The 12,477-nt window shown below is 56.8% G+C and overlaps 4 protein-coding genes across 4 annotated transcripts in view; 2 read left to right on the top strand and 2 right to left on the bottom strand.

The window, feature by feature from the left end:
- Nucleotides 1-26: 26 nt before the first annotated feature.
- On the bottom strand, nucleotides 27-1,737 carry CHGG_00296 (uncharacterized protein; the record flags this gene model as incomplete). The annotated part of the gene is made up of 3 exons (XM_001219516.1): nucleotides 27-675; nucleotides 763-1,128; nucleotides 1,241-1,737. The coding sequence occupies 3 exons, from the start codon at nucleotides 1,735-1,737 to the stop codon at nucleotides 27-29; spliced, it is 1,512 nt and encodes a 503-aa protein (XP_001219517.1).
- A 280-nt stretch (nucleotides 1,738-2,017) lies between these two features.
- CHGG_00295 (uncharacterized protein) lies at nucleotides 2,018-2,849 on the top strand (the record flags this gene model as incomplete). Its single annotated transcript, XM_001219515.1, has 2 exons — nucleotides 2,018-2,154; nucleotides 2,207-2,849. 2 exons carry the CDS (start codon nucleotides 2,018-2,020, stop codon nucleotides 2,847-2,849), a joined length of 780 nt encoding a protein of 259 aa, XP_001219516.1.
- Nucleotides 2,850-3,238: 389 nt separating this feature from the next.
- CHGG_00294 (uncharacterized protein) lies at nucleotides 3,239-4,252 on the bottom strand (the record flags this gene model as incomplete). The annotated part of the gene is made up of 1 exon (XM_001219514.1): nucleotides 3,239-4,252. The coding sequence occupies one exon, from the start codon at nucleotides 4,250-4,252 to the stop codon at nucleotides 3,239-3,241; it is 1,014 nt and encodes a 337-aa protein (XP_001219515.1).
- A 2,039-nt stretch (nucleotides 4,253-6,291) lies between these two features.
- CHGG_00293 (uncharacterized protein) overlaps nucleotides 6,292-12,477 on the top strand; it is a gene marked incomplete at both ends in the record, with an annotated part of 9,411 nt that continues 3,225 nt past the window's right edge. Inside the window, 4 exons of the mRNA XM_001219513.1 lie at nucleotides 6,292-6,408; nucleotides 6,569-7,802; nucleotides 7,866-9,137; nucleotides 9,204-12,337. Of these exons, the coding sequence (XP_001219514.1) occupies nucleotides 6,292-6,408; nucleotides 6,569-7,802; nucleotides 7,866-9,137; nucleotides 9,204-12,337 (5,757 nt within the window). The remainder of the gene's footprint in view (nucleotides 6,409-6,568; nucleotides 7,803-7,865; nucleotides 9,138-9,203; nucleotides 12,338-12,477) is intronic.

Raw genomic sequence — 12,477 nt, 5'->3', positions numbered from 1 at the left:
ATTCCGTCGAGCGATCAATGCTCCACTTATATGCCCAGAAAGGCGGGCTCGAAGGCAATCCTAGCTCCTCGTACGGCACTGTTAAACACTCTTTCATAGGCTCCTAGGCTGGCGCAGGGAGCCGATAGCTGGCAACCATACGGGCAACGAGTACTACTCCTGCCGAGGGACAGTCTTTCATCACATACTCCCATGGCTCCGGAGACAAAGATCAAGGCAGCACTGCCTCCACATTGTTTTAAGACCCTTCTTGCACCGGATACCACACCGTATGCGGCAGAGGCGTCTCCGGCAGGATGACGCCATGCGCGTGCGCCACGCGCTCCATCCCCGGGCGGTCGGGCGGGCGCGAAGTAGTTGTAGCGCGCCTGTTCGCAGGGCGGGTGGGCGTTGCGCGGCGCGGGGTGCGGGATGCGGGAATTGCGGTTGTGGCGCCCGGGGATTGGTGGGGGTGTGCCGCCTTCGTGGTCGCGTTGGTAGTGCGCGTGGGCCGGGAGGTTGGGGGGGGAGGGGTGGGCCGCGGAGAAGCCTGGGGTTTGGTGGAGGGGGTGGGTGTCGGGCTCGACGATGCTGTATTGCGTGCCGGCGCGGGTGCGCGCGAGGAGGATGTGCGGGTAGGAGCTGCCGCCGGGGCGTCGGCCGTAGAAGGTCGCGTGGACGGGGAGGTCGTATTGGCTGGGGGAGGGGGGTGTCAGTGATGAGGTTTGGCCCAAACCGTTTGGGTGGTGGAATGGGATGGTGGTGGAGGGTGGCTTGGCTTACTCTATGTGCCTTTCGGTGGCCTCGCTGGTGTATACCTGGATTTTGGTGTCAAAGTAGTCGGCAATGACATGCAGCAGGTCCTCGTGGGGGTATGCGGCCTTGCCCTGAGACGGAGCTGCGTACAGGGACCGGGCCATAGAGAGGGTGCCGAAGTTTGGGTCCACGGTCTTGGACAGATGTTGCATGAGATGGTATTCTGCCCACAACTCATGGCTGGGGTCCTTTAAGACCTGCATGAAGTACGTCCAGATCCGGGCTTTCACCACCCAATAGTGCCAGAGACTGCTACCACCCACGGGTTTGCCATTCTCCAGGCGGTGACGTCGATAAATAAAATACCTACCACGCGAGTTAGCGGCCCGGCGTCTGCATCAGTTCGTTATCAACTTACGATATGCAATGCCAGAGTGAGTTCGCCCCCTCAGGGACAGGAAGTGCCCTGAGCTTTTCATGGTCATGCTCAGGCCCATAACGAAACCCGTAAAACAAATGGAAGTCTGGTAGCAGGATTGCTCGCTCGATTATGCTCCTCCGGCCTGGCTCGTTGGGAGTAGCGCGTGGCGCCACTGCCGCCAGGTATTCGCGGGCATCTCTCTTGCCATAATTATTTCCTCCCCGAAACGGAGCAGGTAGGGCACCCCATGAGCCATCCTGGTCACCGACTTCCAACCGCAACGGGGCTCGCTCCGTGTGAAAAGCAGGGTTGCGGAACCCCAATGTTCTCAAAGCATCGAGCATGTACGCCCGGGCTTTCCGGCCCTTTGGGGTTTTTAGCGTGGTTTGGTGATCCCAAAGAGCTGAGACATCGTCGACGAAGTTTTGCAGCGTTGGCCGGGGCGCTCCGTAATATCCAAGAACATTCCATGCTTTGCCAACGTTGTAGTACGTGGGCACCTTGCAGCTCAGAATATCCGCAGTGAGTTTCTGAGGTGACTTATTCACCTTCCGCTTGGGAGGCCCAGGGACAGCCGCCATTCTAGGGATGAGAGATGCCGGGTTGGGTGATACGGATAAGGCTCAGACGGGTAGATGCAAGAAGAGGTGCTTCGCAAAGTACAGGGGAACAAGACCGCTGCCCGGTAACCTCCTCGTGTTGTGGGTTATCATAGCTGACCGCAGACAAAGCCACTTACAAACCCGAGAATGGAAGCAGAGGGATTTGGTACCTGTTTTTGCCATTGTTAAAAGCCACCATTTCCGTTCGAAGGTTCAGCTGCCGAGCACGGAATGAAAGAAAATGCAATCTGACAAAGACATGACCCAACAACGACGAGTCCAAGACAGCCCAAACCGGAGATGGCCGAGGGAAAGAGACGACGGGGTATACGCCCTCTTGACAAATTGGATAACTGAAAAGAAAATACAAGATACGGCGAAACAGTCCCCTCCCCGGTACTTGGATTCGGGGGACAACTGGAATGAATACGTGCTTGTATTATTTGAGCTGGAAGGGGGTAACGGAGGAGGAGTTCGGCAGGTCGACTGGACTGTCGACAGTTGAAAGAGTTCGGTTCCGGATCCCAACAAGGGAAGGTATTACAAGGGCTACAGCCCTAATTAGCCTGGCTAGCCAGGAGGAGGCAAAGAAGGCTTGTGAGGAAGGGGTCCTCTGGCAGGCTCAGCTATCCGACTGCGAGCCATACTGGGGAGCACTGCAGGCGACGCAGTGTTATAAGTGCTGGGGATGGGGGCACACCCAACGGTTTTGCAAGGGAAAGGCTACCTGCCCGCGGTGTGCGGCAGGGGTACACGGGGGGGGCGGCCGAGGGCAGGGGAGGCCCAATGCCCTACCCTGGAAAATAGGATCCCACTTAGGTGTACGGCCTGTGGAGGGAGGCACCCGGCCTGGGTACGGTGGTGCCCGGAAGCAGTTAAAGCCCGGGGTGCGGCAAGGGAGGCATACTTTTTCCGGCCGAGGACCTTTGAGCTGGCCCTTCAGAACAAACAACAACGACAACAGCCACTACAACAGATGCGGAATATTACCTTCCAGGGGGTCCAAGACCCAATGGAGGAAGCCGACGATGGCTTCCAAGAAGCAGGAAAAAGGAAGCGGCTCCGGGGTCGACCCCCCGGCTTCGCTATAGCCCAGGAGGGGGCAAGAAGAGACCCGAGGCAGGGAAAGCTAACCTTTGCGATGCGGGTTAATACAGCGCTGGCCGGCCAAGGCCAGGAGGGAGGTATGCAGGGGGCTGAGTAGGCTCCTTTAACCTGTAGAGCGACGAAGTCTCCGAACCCGATGGCCTGGAAGAACGGTATATAGGTTTTTCATCCGGCTAGGGCTCCCTAGCACGGTTTTCCTATATAGGCTAGCTAGTAGTAGGACCGGCACGCCCCCTGTAGGGTATAACGGCGTAGGAAACAACAACAATAAATATTATTTGAGCTGAGGTTTTCCGTGCCTAGGACCGTCACATAATTGTGTAGGAATCACATTCATCGTTATAACCATACAGACAACATGGGTATACCCACCCTAAAGCCTCAGCCTCTTCGCATGCAAGTAGAGGTAATCCGGCATCGCCTCCCTGACCCATTGCTCAAGATTCCTGCCGCCCTCCTCGCCAAACTCCACCCTCCACTTTGCAGCCTCGGCATCGATATCAACAGCACCCGCAACCTTGCCCTTGTCGACCCCGCAGCTGCTGTTGAGGGAGCTCAGCATGATGCGACCCGCCGGCGTCATGCTCTGCAGCTTCTCCTCGGTGGCCTTTTCCCACTCGAAGCGCAGCTTGTCCAGCTCGAAGCCGACGAGCGAGGCGTACTTGGTGACAATCTGGGGGTTCAGCATAATGTCGTCGGCGTCGAGCACGATGGGCCAGTCGCTGTTTTCGCCGAAGTGGGCCGTGTAAAAGTTGTACAGCGCCATGATCCACTTCATGGTCACCTCGGGTTTGATGGGTTCCTTGCTAGGGCGTGCCGGGCGGCCGTCAATTACAAAGCCGTTTACATCATCCTTGATGCAGGTGCGGTAGAGAGAGGGCAGCATCATGGCCGGGTGGCGGATCAGGAAGGTCGGGCGCCAGGTCTTGAGGAACTCGTCCGGCAGGGCTGTGAGATTGAGCGCCGAGCGCGTCGGGTGCTCGATGCCCTGCGCGACGAGGGTGCCTGGCTGGCCCGTGACGCCTTCGGGGCCGTAGATGTGCTCGGACTCATAATGGGCATCGTTCATCACGAAGGCGTGCTCCTTGACGAACACGCGTTGTCCTTCTTGCTCAGCTGCCGCGAGGTACTCTTGCAGCTTGTCGAAGGCTTCTTGCTGCACAGCGTACACGGCGTCTCGGTCCTCTTTCTTCCAGGTGTTCAGCGGTGTATCGTGGAAACTAAACCGTTTCACCGCGGCTTGCAGGAAGAAGTACCCGCCGTTTTCGGCTGGGCGGACGTTCTGTGCATCCAGGTTCAGGATCTTCACCAAGAGGTTGGAAGCCGTGCGAGGTGATGTGATGAGCCAGAACCGAGGGGTGTGGGTGGGTGCCATGTTGACGGTCATTTTGTCGTTGTCGTTATTCTTTAAGTGGTATTGAGTGTGATCAAAGCGGAATGAAGGTGGAAGTTATCTCAAGGTCGCTCCTGACGAGTGAGGAGTGGCGATGTTTATAACAACGTCCCCACCCCTCGTCAAGCTCCTTCTGCCAAGGGCGGCGATAGGCTCATCGGGATTTATGGGACCCGAATGAAACATCGGTAGTAGAGGAGCCTTCATACTCGCTCGGTCGGTCTATGCCACTACCGGCGCTACGACGGATGTAGGCCCCTTCACGGGAGACAGAGCGGAGACCACGGCTTGAGGAGGACAACGGCTGCCACAGAGGCAAGGTTGTGCATGGATTGACACGTGGCCAGGTCGCAGCTGAGGCCTGTTTGTGAACCAGCTGCCAGACGATTGTGCATGTCAGACTGCCAGGTTGTAGTCATAACGGCCGGGAACAATCCTGGAGGTCGGGGACACGGAGGGCCGAGACAGCGCGGAGATACGCCATGCCGGAATAAGTAGCTGACGTGCCCCAGGAACGACAAGGTTGCAACACCGGAGACATACAAATACTACCTCTACATCCACTGGCTCAGGGGTGCTAACGATGCTGGCGATGCGGCTGTGGCAAGGGATGGTCGGAGATCGGCATATCCAGTGTGGCGAGCGGGCTTTTCGGCCTTGACATGAAGAATCCTGGTTCGACCACGGTAAGGCCCAACTACCCGCGGCCGATACTAGTTATGTAATTGTGGCCGACGACCAAGGAAAGAAACACTGACACTCATCCCGCACGAGAAATATTTTAATCTAGTTACATCCATAGCGGTGGGTGTGTTTTTAGGTGGCGCGCCTTGCCAAGACTGACATGTCTCGATGGCGACGACAAAAGTGTTGGTCCGAGTATTTAGAGTGCATCTCAAGAGGCACAAGAGCTCTGTGCGGATTCGGTCGGCTCGAAAACTCACTTCCCTGTCCCTGATCTCTCTGGACAACAAGAACACCGAGAGCCGGGCGATCATGGGAGTCGGCGGGAGTCGGCGGCAATGCAAATTAATAACTTGGGAAACCCGCAGGCTCGGCGTTAAGAACGTCAAAAGGGGAATCCGAGCTCCCTGTTCACGACGGCGAGGGGAGCAACAAGCGGGGGGCGAGAGATGGATTGTGTTGTGAAGACTACGTGCCATGCCAGGAGCGATGACTGATGTCAACATTGAGTCAGGAAAGCGCAAGGGTGACAATACGGGTACGTAAAAAAGGTATCGGTATTCTGGTCCAAATACCCGAGTTTGATGTAATAAATTTGAGCGTTACGTGTCATACCTTGTACTAGGGAGGTCAGCCAAGGGGAAATAAACGCACGTTCGCACTGCATTTCGCTGGCAATTTTGGTCGGGATTGAGTCGGTTGGGCGAGCATTAGGCCATGTTTGGGAACCCGGAACAAATCTGGTACTTGGTAGGTTCCAGTTGAAGGGGAGATGATGGGGGGCGATGGTGGTTCTCAAATACTGAAAACAGGCCCGACAGCAGGGTCGGGCCAAGGATTGGTCGGCCCATCAGATGTGGATTCGACTTGTCGCACATTCTGCAGCTGTCCAATCACTGAGTTTGACTCGCATGACAGGGCCCAGACCTGACCGAAGACCATCACCAAACAGAAGGCCCGGCCAGAGAGTCGACCCCAAACAATGGCAAGGCCGCTCTCAGCTTTCCGTGTTTTTTTTGGAGAACCAACGAGGGCGTCCATCTCGGGTGATCGCCGGCCTTCCCTTTTATGAACGTGCCCGACCTGGTGGTTGCAGATTGGGATCAATCCTGTCGTTTAACAGGAACAATGGAGGCGGCGTCTGAATCGACGACCACAAAGGACGGCTCGATCCAATAATGTCGGTGGAAGCGATGAAAGCGTCAGGCCGCATCGGCAAATCGGTTGTGCTGTTGGCTTTGTCGACTGCAGCGATCAGCTTGCTGTGCTCATAGGGTTAGGGTTCTGTGCCGCAGAGGCCGAAACACCAAGGCCGTGGGCCAACAGCAGCCCCCGAAGCGGTCGACGCCATGGCGGGCAACCCGGTGTTCGGTTTCGAAACGAATAATAATGGCAACTGCCACAATGTTTCGACCATGGTTGAAGCCGGGTCACCTGGTGGCCGTGACGATCACCCGTCATCCACAGTTAGCTCATCTCAATTCCTACCCCTTAAGAGTCTTGGGGGCATCTCATGCGCACCCCTCCGCACCTGTTCTCGCTATTCCAAGAGCCCGGATTGCTGCTTGCTCAGGAATCCAGATCCCCAGACCACACAACACTTGAGAATCCGCCCTCGCAGCCCAGCCGGGAGACGAGGTCCCGGATGAAGCAGCAACGATGGGACCAACAAGTTATCCCCCCAACCTGATCGAATATGTGTGGCCCTGTGGTCATCATGAGAATGTCGACGTACAACAAGCTCCGGGTACAGCCTTTGTGCGCGGGCAGCTCTCTCTGCCCGTCGCAAAATCTCCAGATGAGTTCACAGACGAGGAGAAGACGGGCGTGCCCGGGCGGCTTAAATGCTGCAAATGCTGGGCGACTTTCGGCCTGTTCAAGACGCTCGAGGCGTGCCAGGAATGCGATCATCCCTTCGCCGGTTGCCAAACATGCATGATTGTCGACTCTTTGGGGTCGCGCGAGATTGCCACGATAGATCACCTGCCCGCGGGCGAATTCGACCAAACACCAGAATACTGGAGGTGCAACACTTGCGAGCACGTCAACCCCTTTGCCAGCGAAGGGCCCATCAATGGATTCCTGGCCCCCCTAGTCTCAGACTATATGGACGACATGGAATGCAAGAAGTGCGGCGGACCATTTACCGAGGACAACTGGGTCATCAGCCCGTTTTGGATATACCTTGGAACTTGGAATGGGAAGGTCGTGGCAGAGGGCGGCCCTTGGCACTGGAGCGCAGAGTGGCATCGGGACCGTGCTGGCGAGAACCACACCAAGGACGACTGCTACGCTGTCAGGAAAAGCGGCAGACGAAGGCGCGAAAACCCTTGCATCAACAAGAGCTTTGCCGCCGAGTCTGCTGCCAAGCCCCCCATCCCGCCTATCCTAATCGTGGATACAGATCACCACTCTCTGCCTCCACCCTCCGCTGGCTTGACACCATTCCAGGAAGAACATGGTTATAGCAGCGACAGAGAGACCGCGCCAGGGTTCCAGCAGCAAGGCTTTCTTCACCCCGACAACCAGACTGTGGGAACGAGCGGTTTCACCATCGCCGACTATGCGCATGATGATGTCGAGTCCGCGGTCATTGATGAACCAGGGACGCGCGGCTTGGTGGTTCCCGACGACGACGACCAAGAGCCGGATCTGGGGTCATATTACGATGCTCCAGCTGGTGGCGAGGAATTTTCGAGAGATGGAGAGCAGTCACGGGAGCTCAACCCTCCTCCCGTTGGAACTATGCATGCCCTGCCCGATGAGGACGACAACGGGGAAGCAGGCCCCGTGGGCAACAACTATTATGCCCCATTAATGCAAGAGGACGTAACCGAGGCTGCGCCTCCACAAGGGAATGGTAAGTACAACCCTTACTCGTGTGGCATTCGCCGATTTGCTGAAGCTGACTTCTCTTAAACAGAAGAATACCTGGAGGATGATGACGACATCTTAGACGCCTACGATGGCGAGCCGGGGCCCCCGGAAGCCGATGTCCTTGAGGATGGCAGCCGAGGCTTGGACCTTGAAGACGGCAACCAAGAATTCCAACCCGATGATGCGTCTCTCGGGACCCCCGCAGATGCAGAATTTCCTTTAGAAGACGACATCCAGTCACCTCCTCCCATGGACGAAGAGACCCCGCTTGAAGAACCCGAATTTCCACCAGAAGACGGGGACCGGGAGCTCGACCTCCAAGACACCCCAGAGCTCGAAGAAGCTAACCCCGACTTTGACCCCGCCCTCGCAGCTGATGATCTCGACGGAGCAGCCCCCCCTCAAGACATCCCAGAAGACTTCCCGTCACCACCACCAGAAGAACAACAAGACCTCCCACCCCCACCCCCCGAAGAACCAATAGAACCAATAGAACCCGAAGAACCCGAAGAACCCAAACCCACCCTCCCCTACTTCACCGACGGCCACACCGCGATCCCCCGTAACAAGTATGCCATCCTCGACACCCCCGCCGCGGCCGCCTACTGCCCGAATGGCATGACACATGACACGTCGTGGGACAGTGACGAGGAGGATGAGTTCGAGGGTGAGGAAGCCCTCGAGGTTGGGGACGAGGAGTTTATTGGTGCAGATGAGGATGGCGAGCGGGGGGTTGAGGGTGGGGAGGGGGGGTTTATGGAAGGGGAGGAGGAGTTTGTTGAGGGAGGCGAGGAGTTGATGGAGGGTGAGGATGGAGAGAGGGGGTTGGATGAGGAGGGGTTGGAAGGGGAGGAGGAGTTGGGAGAGGGGGACGGGGAGGAAGGCGAATTCGCTGATGAGGAGGCGCTCGAGGATGGTGAGCGTGGCCTTGATGACGAGTTTGCTGAGGGTGAGGAACCGCTCGAGGGGGAGGAACCCTTGGAGAGCGAAGGTGAGCCCCTTGATGGGGAGTTCCTTGATGGTGAGGATGGTGAGCGTGGCCTTGAGGGTGAGTTTGGCGAGGAAGGTGAATTCCCTGAAGAAGGCGAGTTCGCCGAGGAGGGCGAGCTTGCCGATGAGGGGCTTCCTGAAGATGGCGAGTTTGTCGAGGACGGAATCCCCGAGGACGGCGAGTTCGACCCTGAGATGGGCGAGGAGATGCTCGAGGATGGCGAGCGCGGACTCGACGAAGAGTTCCTTGAAGGCGAAGGTGAGTTCCCGGCCGAGGGCGAGGGCGAGTTCCTACCCGAAGATGGCGAATTCCCTCCCGAAGGCGAAGGTGAGTTTCCGCCGGAGGGGGAGGGGGAGTTTCTGCCTGAAGGCGAGGACAACTTTCCCGCGGAAGGCGATGAGTTCGACCCCGAAGCAGGTGAGCGCGGCCTCGAGGACGGCGAATTTGCCGACGGTGAGTTCATGGAAGGCGAGGAGTTTGATGAAGGAGGTGAATTCGCCGAAGGGGACGAATTTGCTGAAGGGGGTGAATTCGCGGAAGGGGACGAATTTGCTGAAGGCGAATTCGCTGATGGTGAGTTTCCTCCTGATGACTTTCCCCAAGATGATTTTGCCGGTGGCGAATTCCCCGAGGACGGATATGCCGATGGTGGGTTCGATGAGGGTGGATTCAACGATGGCGGATTCGACGAAGGTGGGTTCCCTGCGGACGGCGACCGTGGCTTTGGCGACGATTTCGGCGGGCAGCCCATGGACGATGGCTACGCTGGCGGCTATGGTGGCGATGGAGGGGGATATGGCGACGCGGGGTATCCTCAGGAAACCTTCGACGATGGTTCATACCCTGGCGGAGGCGGCGATTATGCTGGCGATGGTTATGGCGAAGATAACTACGCTGGCGACGATTACGCCGGAGCCGGATACCCCGCCGACGAGTACCTGGATGGCGCACCCGAAGGTGAATACGTCGATGGTGAGCCTGAAGCCGAATACGTCGATGGCGAGCCAGCCTTTGATGAGAACCCCGACGAATTTCAAGACACCGACTTCGTGGAAGGCGAATTCGTCGACGGCGAACTAAACGACGAAGTCGTTGACGACCAATTTCCCGAGAACGAGCCGCTTCCCGAGGACGAGCCGCTTCCCGAGGACGGTGTCGAAGAGGCCATCGATGACGTCGACGGGGAATTCGCCGACGGCGAGCTTGCTGACGATCAACTTGAAGGCGAGTTCGCTGACGGAGAGATAGGCGAAGACCAAGCCATCGAGGACGGCCCTATCGACGAAGAGGGCGAGATTCTCGAAGACGGCGAACGGGACCTCGAAGAAGAGCCTCCTGGGGAAGAGCCTTTTGTTGAGGAAGAAGTACCATTGGACGAAGAACCGCCCCTCGACGAGGAACCCCCCCTTGACGAAGAGCTTCCTCTTGATGAAGAGCCCCCTCTCGACGAAGAACCCCCTCTCGACGAAGAACCCGCTTTAGACGAAGAGCCACCCTTTGAAGAAGAAGCTCCTCTCGACGAAGAACTACCTCTTGAGGAAGAGGCCCCGTTTGACGAAGAGCCTCCTTTAGAAGACGCTCCTCTCGAGGATGACCTACCCCTCGAAGACGGCGAGCGGGGTTTCGACGACGAAATGGCTGTTGACGACCAGCCTTTTGAAGAGCCACCTTTTGAAGAGCCACCTTTTGAAGAGGAGCCGTTCAATGATCCCCCATTGGACGAGCAACCCCTGGACGATGTCCCGTTCGACGAGGCACCCCTCGATGACGCACCGTTTGACGAACAGTTCCAAGATCAAGCCTTCGACGATCAATTTCAAGAACAGGTTTTCGATGAACAGCCGTTTGACGATCAGGCAAGGGGCTTTGATGATGGGGGTTTCGATGATGGTGGAGGCTTCAACGATGCTGGAGGTTTTGACGACGGTGGATTCAATGATGGTGGATTCAACGATGGGGGATTCAACGATGGTGGAGGTTTTGACGACGGCGGGTTCAACGATGGTGGGGGCTATAATGATGGTGGTGGTTTCAACGATTCTGGGGGCTACAACGACACCGGAGGTTACGACGGTGCGGGGTATGGCGATGATGGTGGCTACAATGATTCCGGGGGATATAACGACCCTGCCCCCTACGACGACGGCGGTGCTTACAATGACTCCGGCGCCTTCAACGACCCTGTTTCCTATGACGATGGTGGTTACAACGACCCTGCTCCATACGACGACCCGGCCCCATACGAAGAGCCGGTTCCATACGAAGAGCCGGTTCCATACGAAGAGCCGGTTCCATACGAAGAGCCGGTTCCATATGAAGAGCCAATTCCGGCCGGTGACATAGAGCCGTTGGAGTCACCAGCCCCATTCGAAGAGGAGCAGACTTTCGACAGTCAGCCACTAGATGATGATGTTCAAATGGATGAACTGCCTTTTGAGGAATCTCCACTCGACCCAGAACAACCAATCGATGACCAATTGGAAGAACAGGCGATTGAAGAGCCACCGTTGGAGGAAGAGTTCGGCGAACAGGAGGTAGCCGAAGCGGAGAGTTTCGACGATCAGCTCGCCGATGGGCTAGATGACCAACCCGCAGTGGAAGACAGCTTCCCCGAGGAAGATTTACCTGCGGAGGAGGAGCTTCCGATTGAGGATGAACTACCGGTAGAAGAAGAACTGCCCATCGAGGACGAACTTCCCATCGAGGACGAACTGCCGGTGGAGGACGAACTTCTAATTGAGGACGAACTACCGGTGGAGGAACTTCCTGTCGAAGAGGAACTTCCAATGGAAGACGATTTACCGGCCGGCGATGACCTACCACAAGCTGAGGAGGAATTTCCCGCCGAGGAGGAGCTCCCAATTGACGAGCAGCTCTTGGAAGAACAGGCAGTGGAGGAAGAACCTTTTGGTGATGAAGCGCCATTGGATGATCAGCCGTTCGACGAACCGCCGATGGATGAGGAACCATTTGAGGAGCAACCATTCGAAGAGCAACCGTTTGAGGAACAACCATTCGAGGAACAACCATTCGAGGAACAACCCATCGAAGAGCAACCATTTGAGGAGCAGCCATTCGACGACCGAGGCTTCGATGAAGGAACAGGCCAAGATCAATTCCCCTTTGACAACGACCCCGGCATGGACAACGGATACCCACAAGACAACTTTGATCAGAATGGTGGGGACCAGTTTCGTGATGACGATCGTGACCTGTATTCCGGGGCGGGGTACGGAGATCCAGTCGACGACTTCCAAAGTGGCGGCCAAGACAACTTTGACCAGTACGATGACCGGCTTCCCGAGCAGAATTACGAGGAGCCTTTTCAGGACGACTACAAGGAGCAACCTTTCGAAGAACAACGATTTGAAGAACCGTTCGAGGAGCAGCCTTTTGAAGAGCAACGCTTCGAAGAGGAGCCATACCAAGAGCCACCTTTGGAAGAGCAACCGTTTGAGGAACAGGCATTCGAGGAGGAACGCTTCGAAGAAGAGCCATACCAAGAGCCACCCTTTAGAAGAGCAACCGTTTGAGGAACAGCCATTCGAGGAACAACCTTTTGAGAGCAACCTTTTGAGGAGAGCATCTTACGAGAGACAGCCTACGAGAGAGCAGCCCTTTCAGAAGAGCAGCCTTTTCAAGAAGAGCAACCCTTTTGAGGAGGAAC

Source organism: Chaetomium globosum, genomic scaffold (assembly GCF_000143365.1).
Source record: "Chaetomium globosum CBS 148.51 scaffold_1 genomic scaffold, whole genome shotgun sequence".
Classification (NCBI taxonomy): Eukaryota; Fungi; Ascomycota; class Sordariomycetes; order Sordariales; family Chaetomiaceae; genus Chaetomium; species Chaetomium globosum.
The sequence above is the reverse complement of the archived record's forward strand: the minus strand, read 5'-3'. Positions and strand labels throughout refer to the sequence as shown.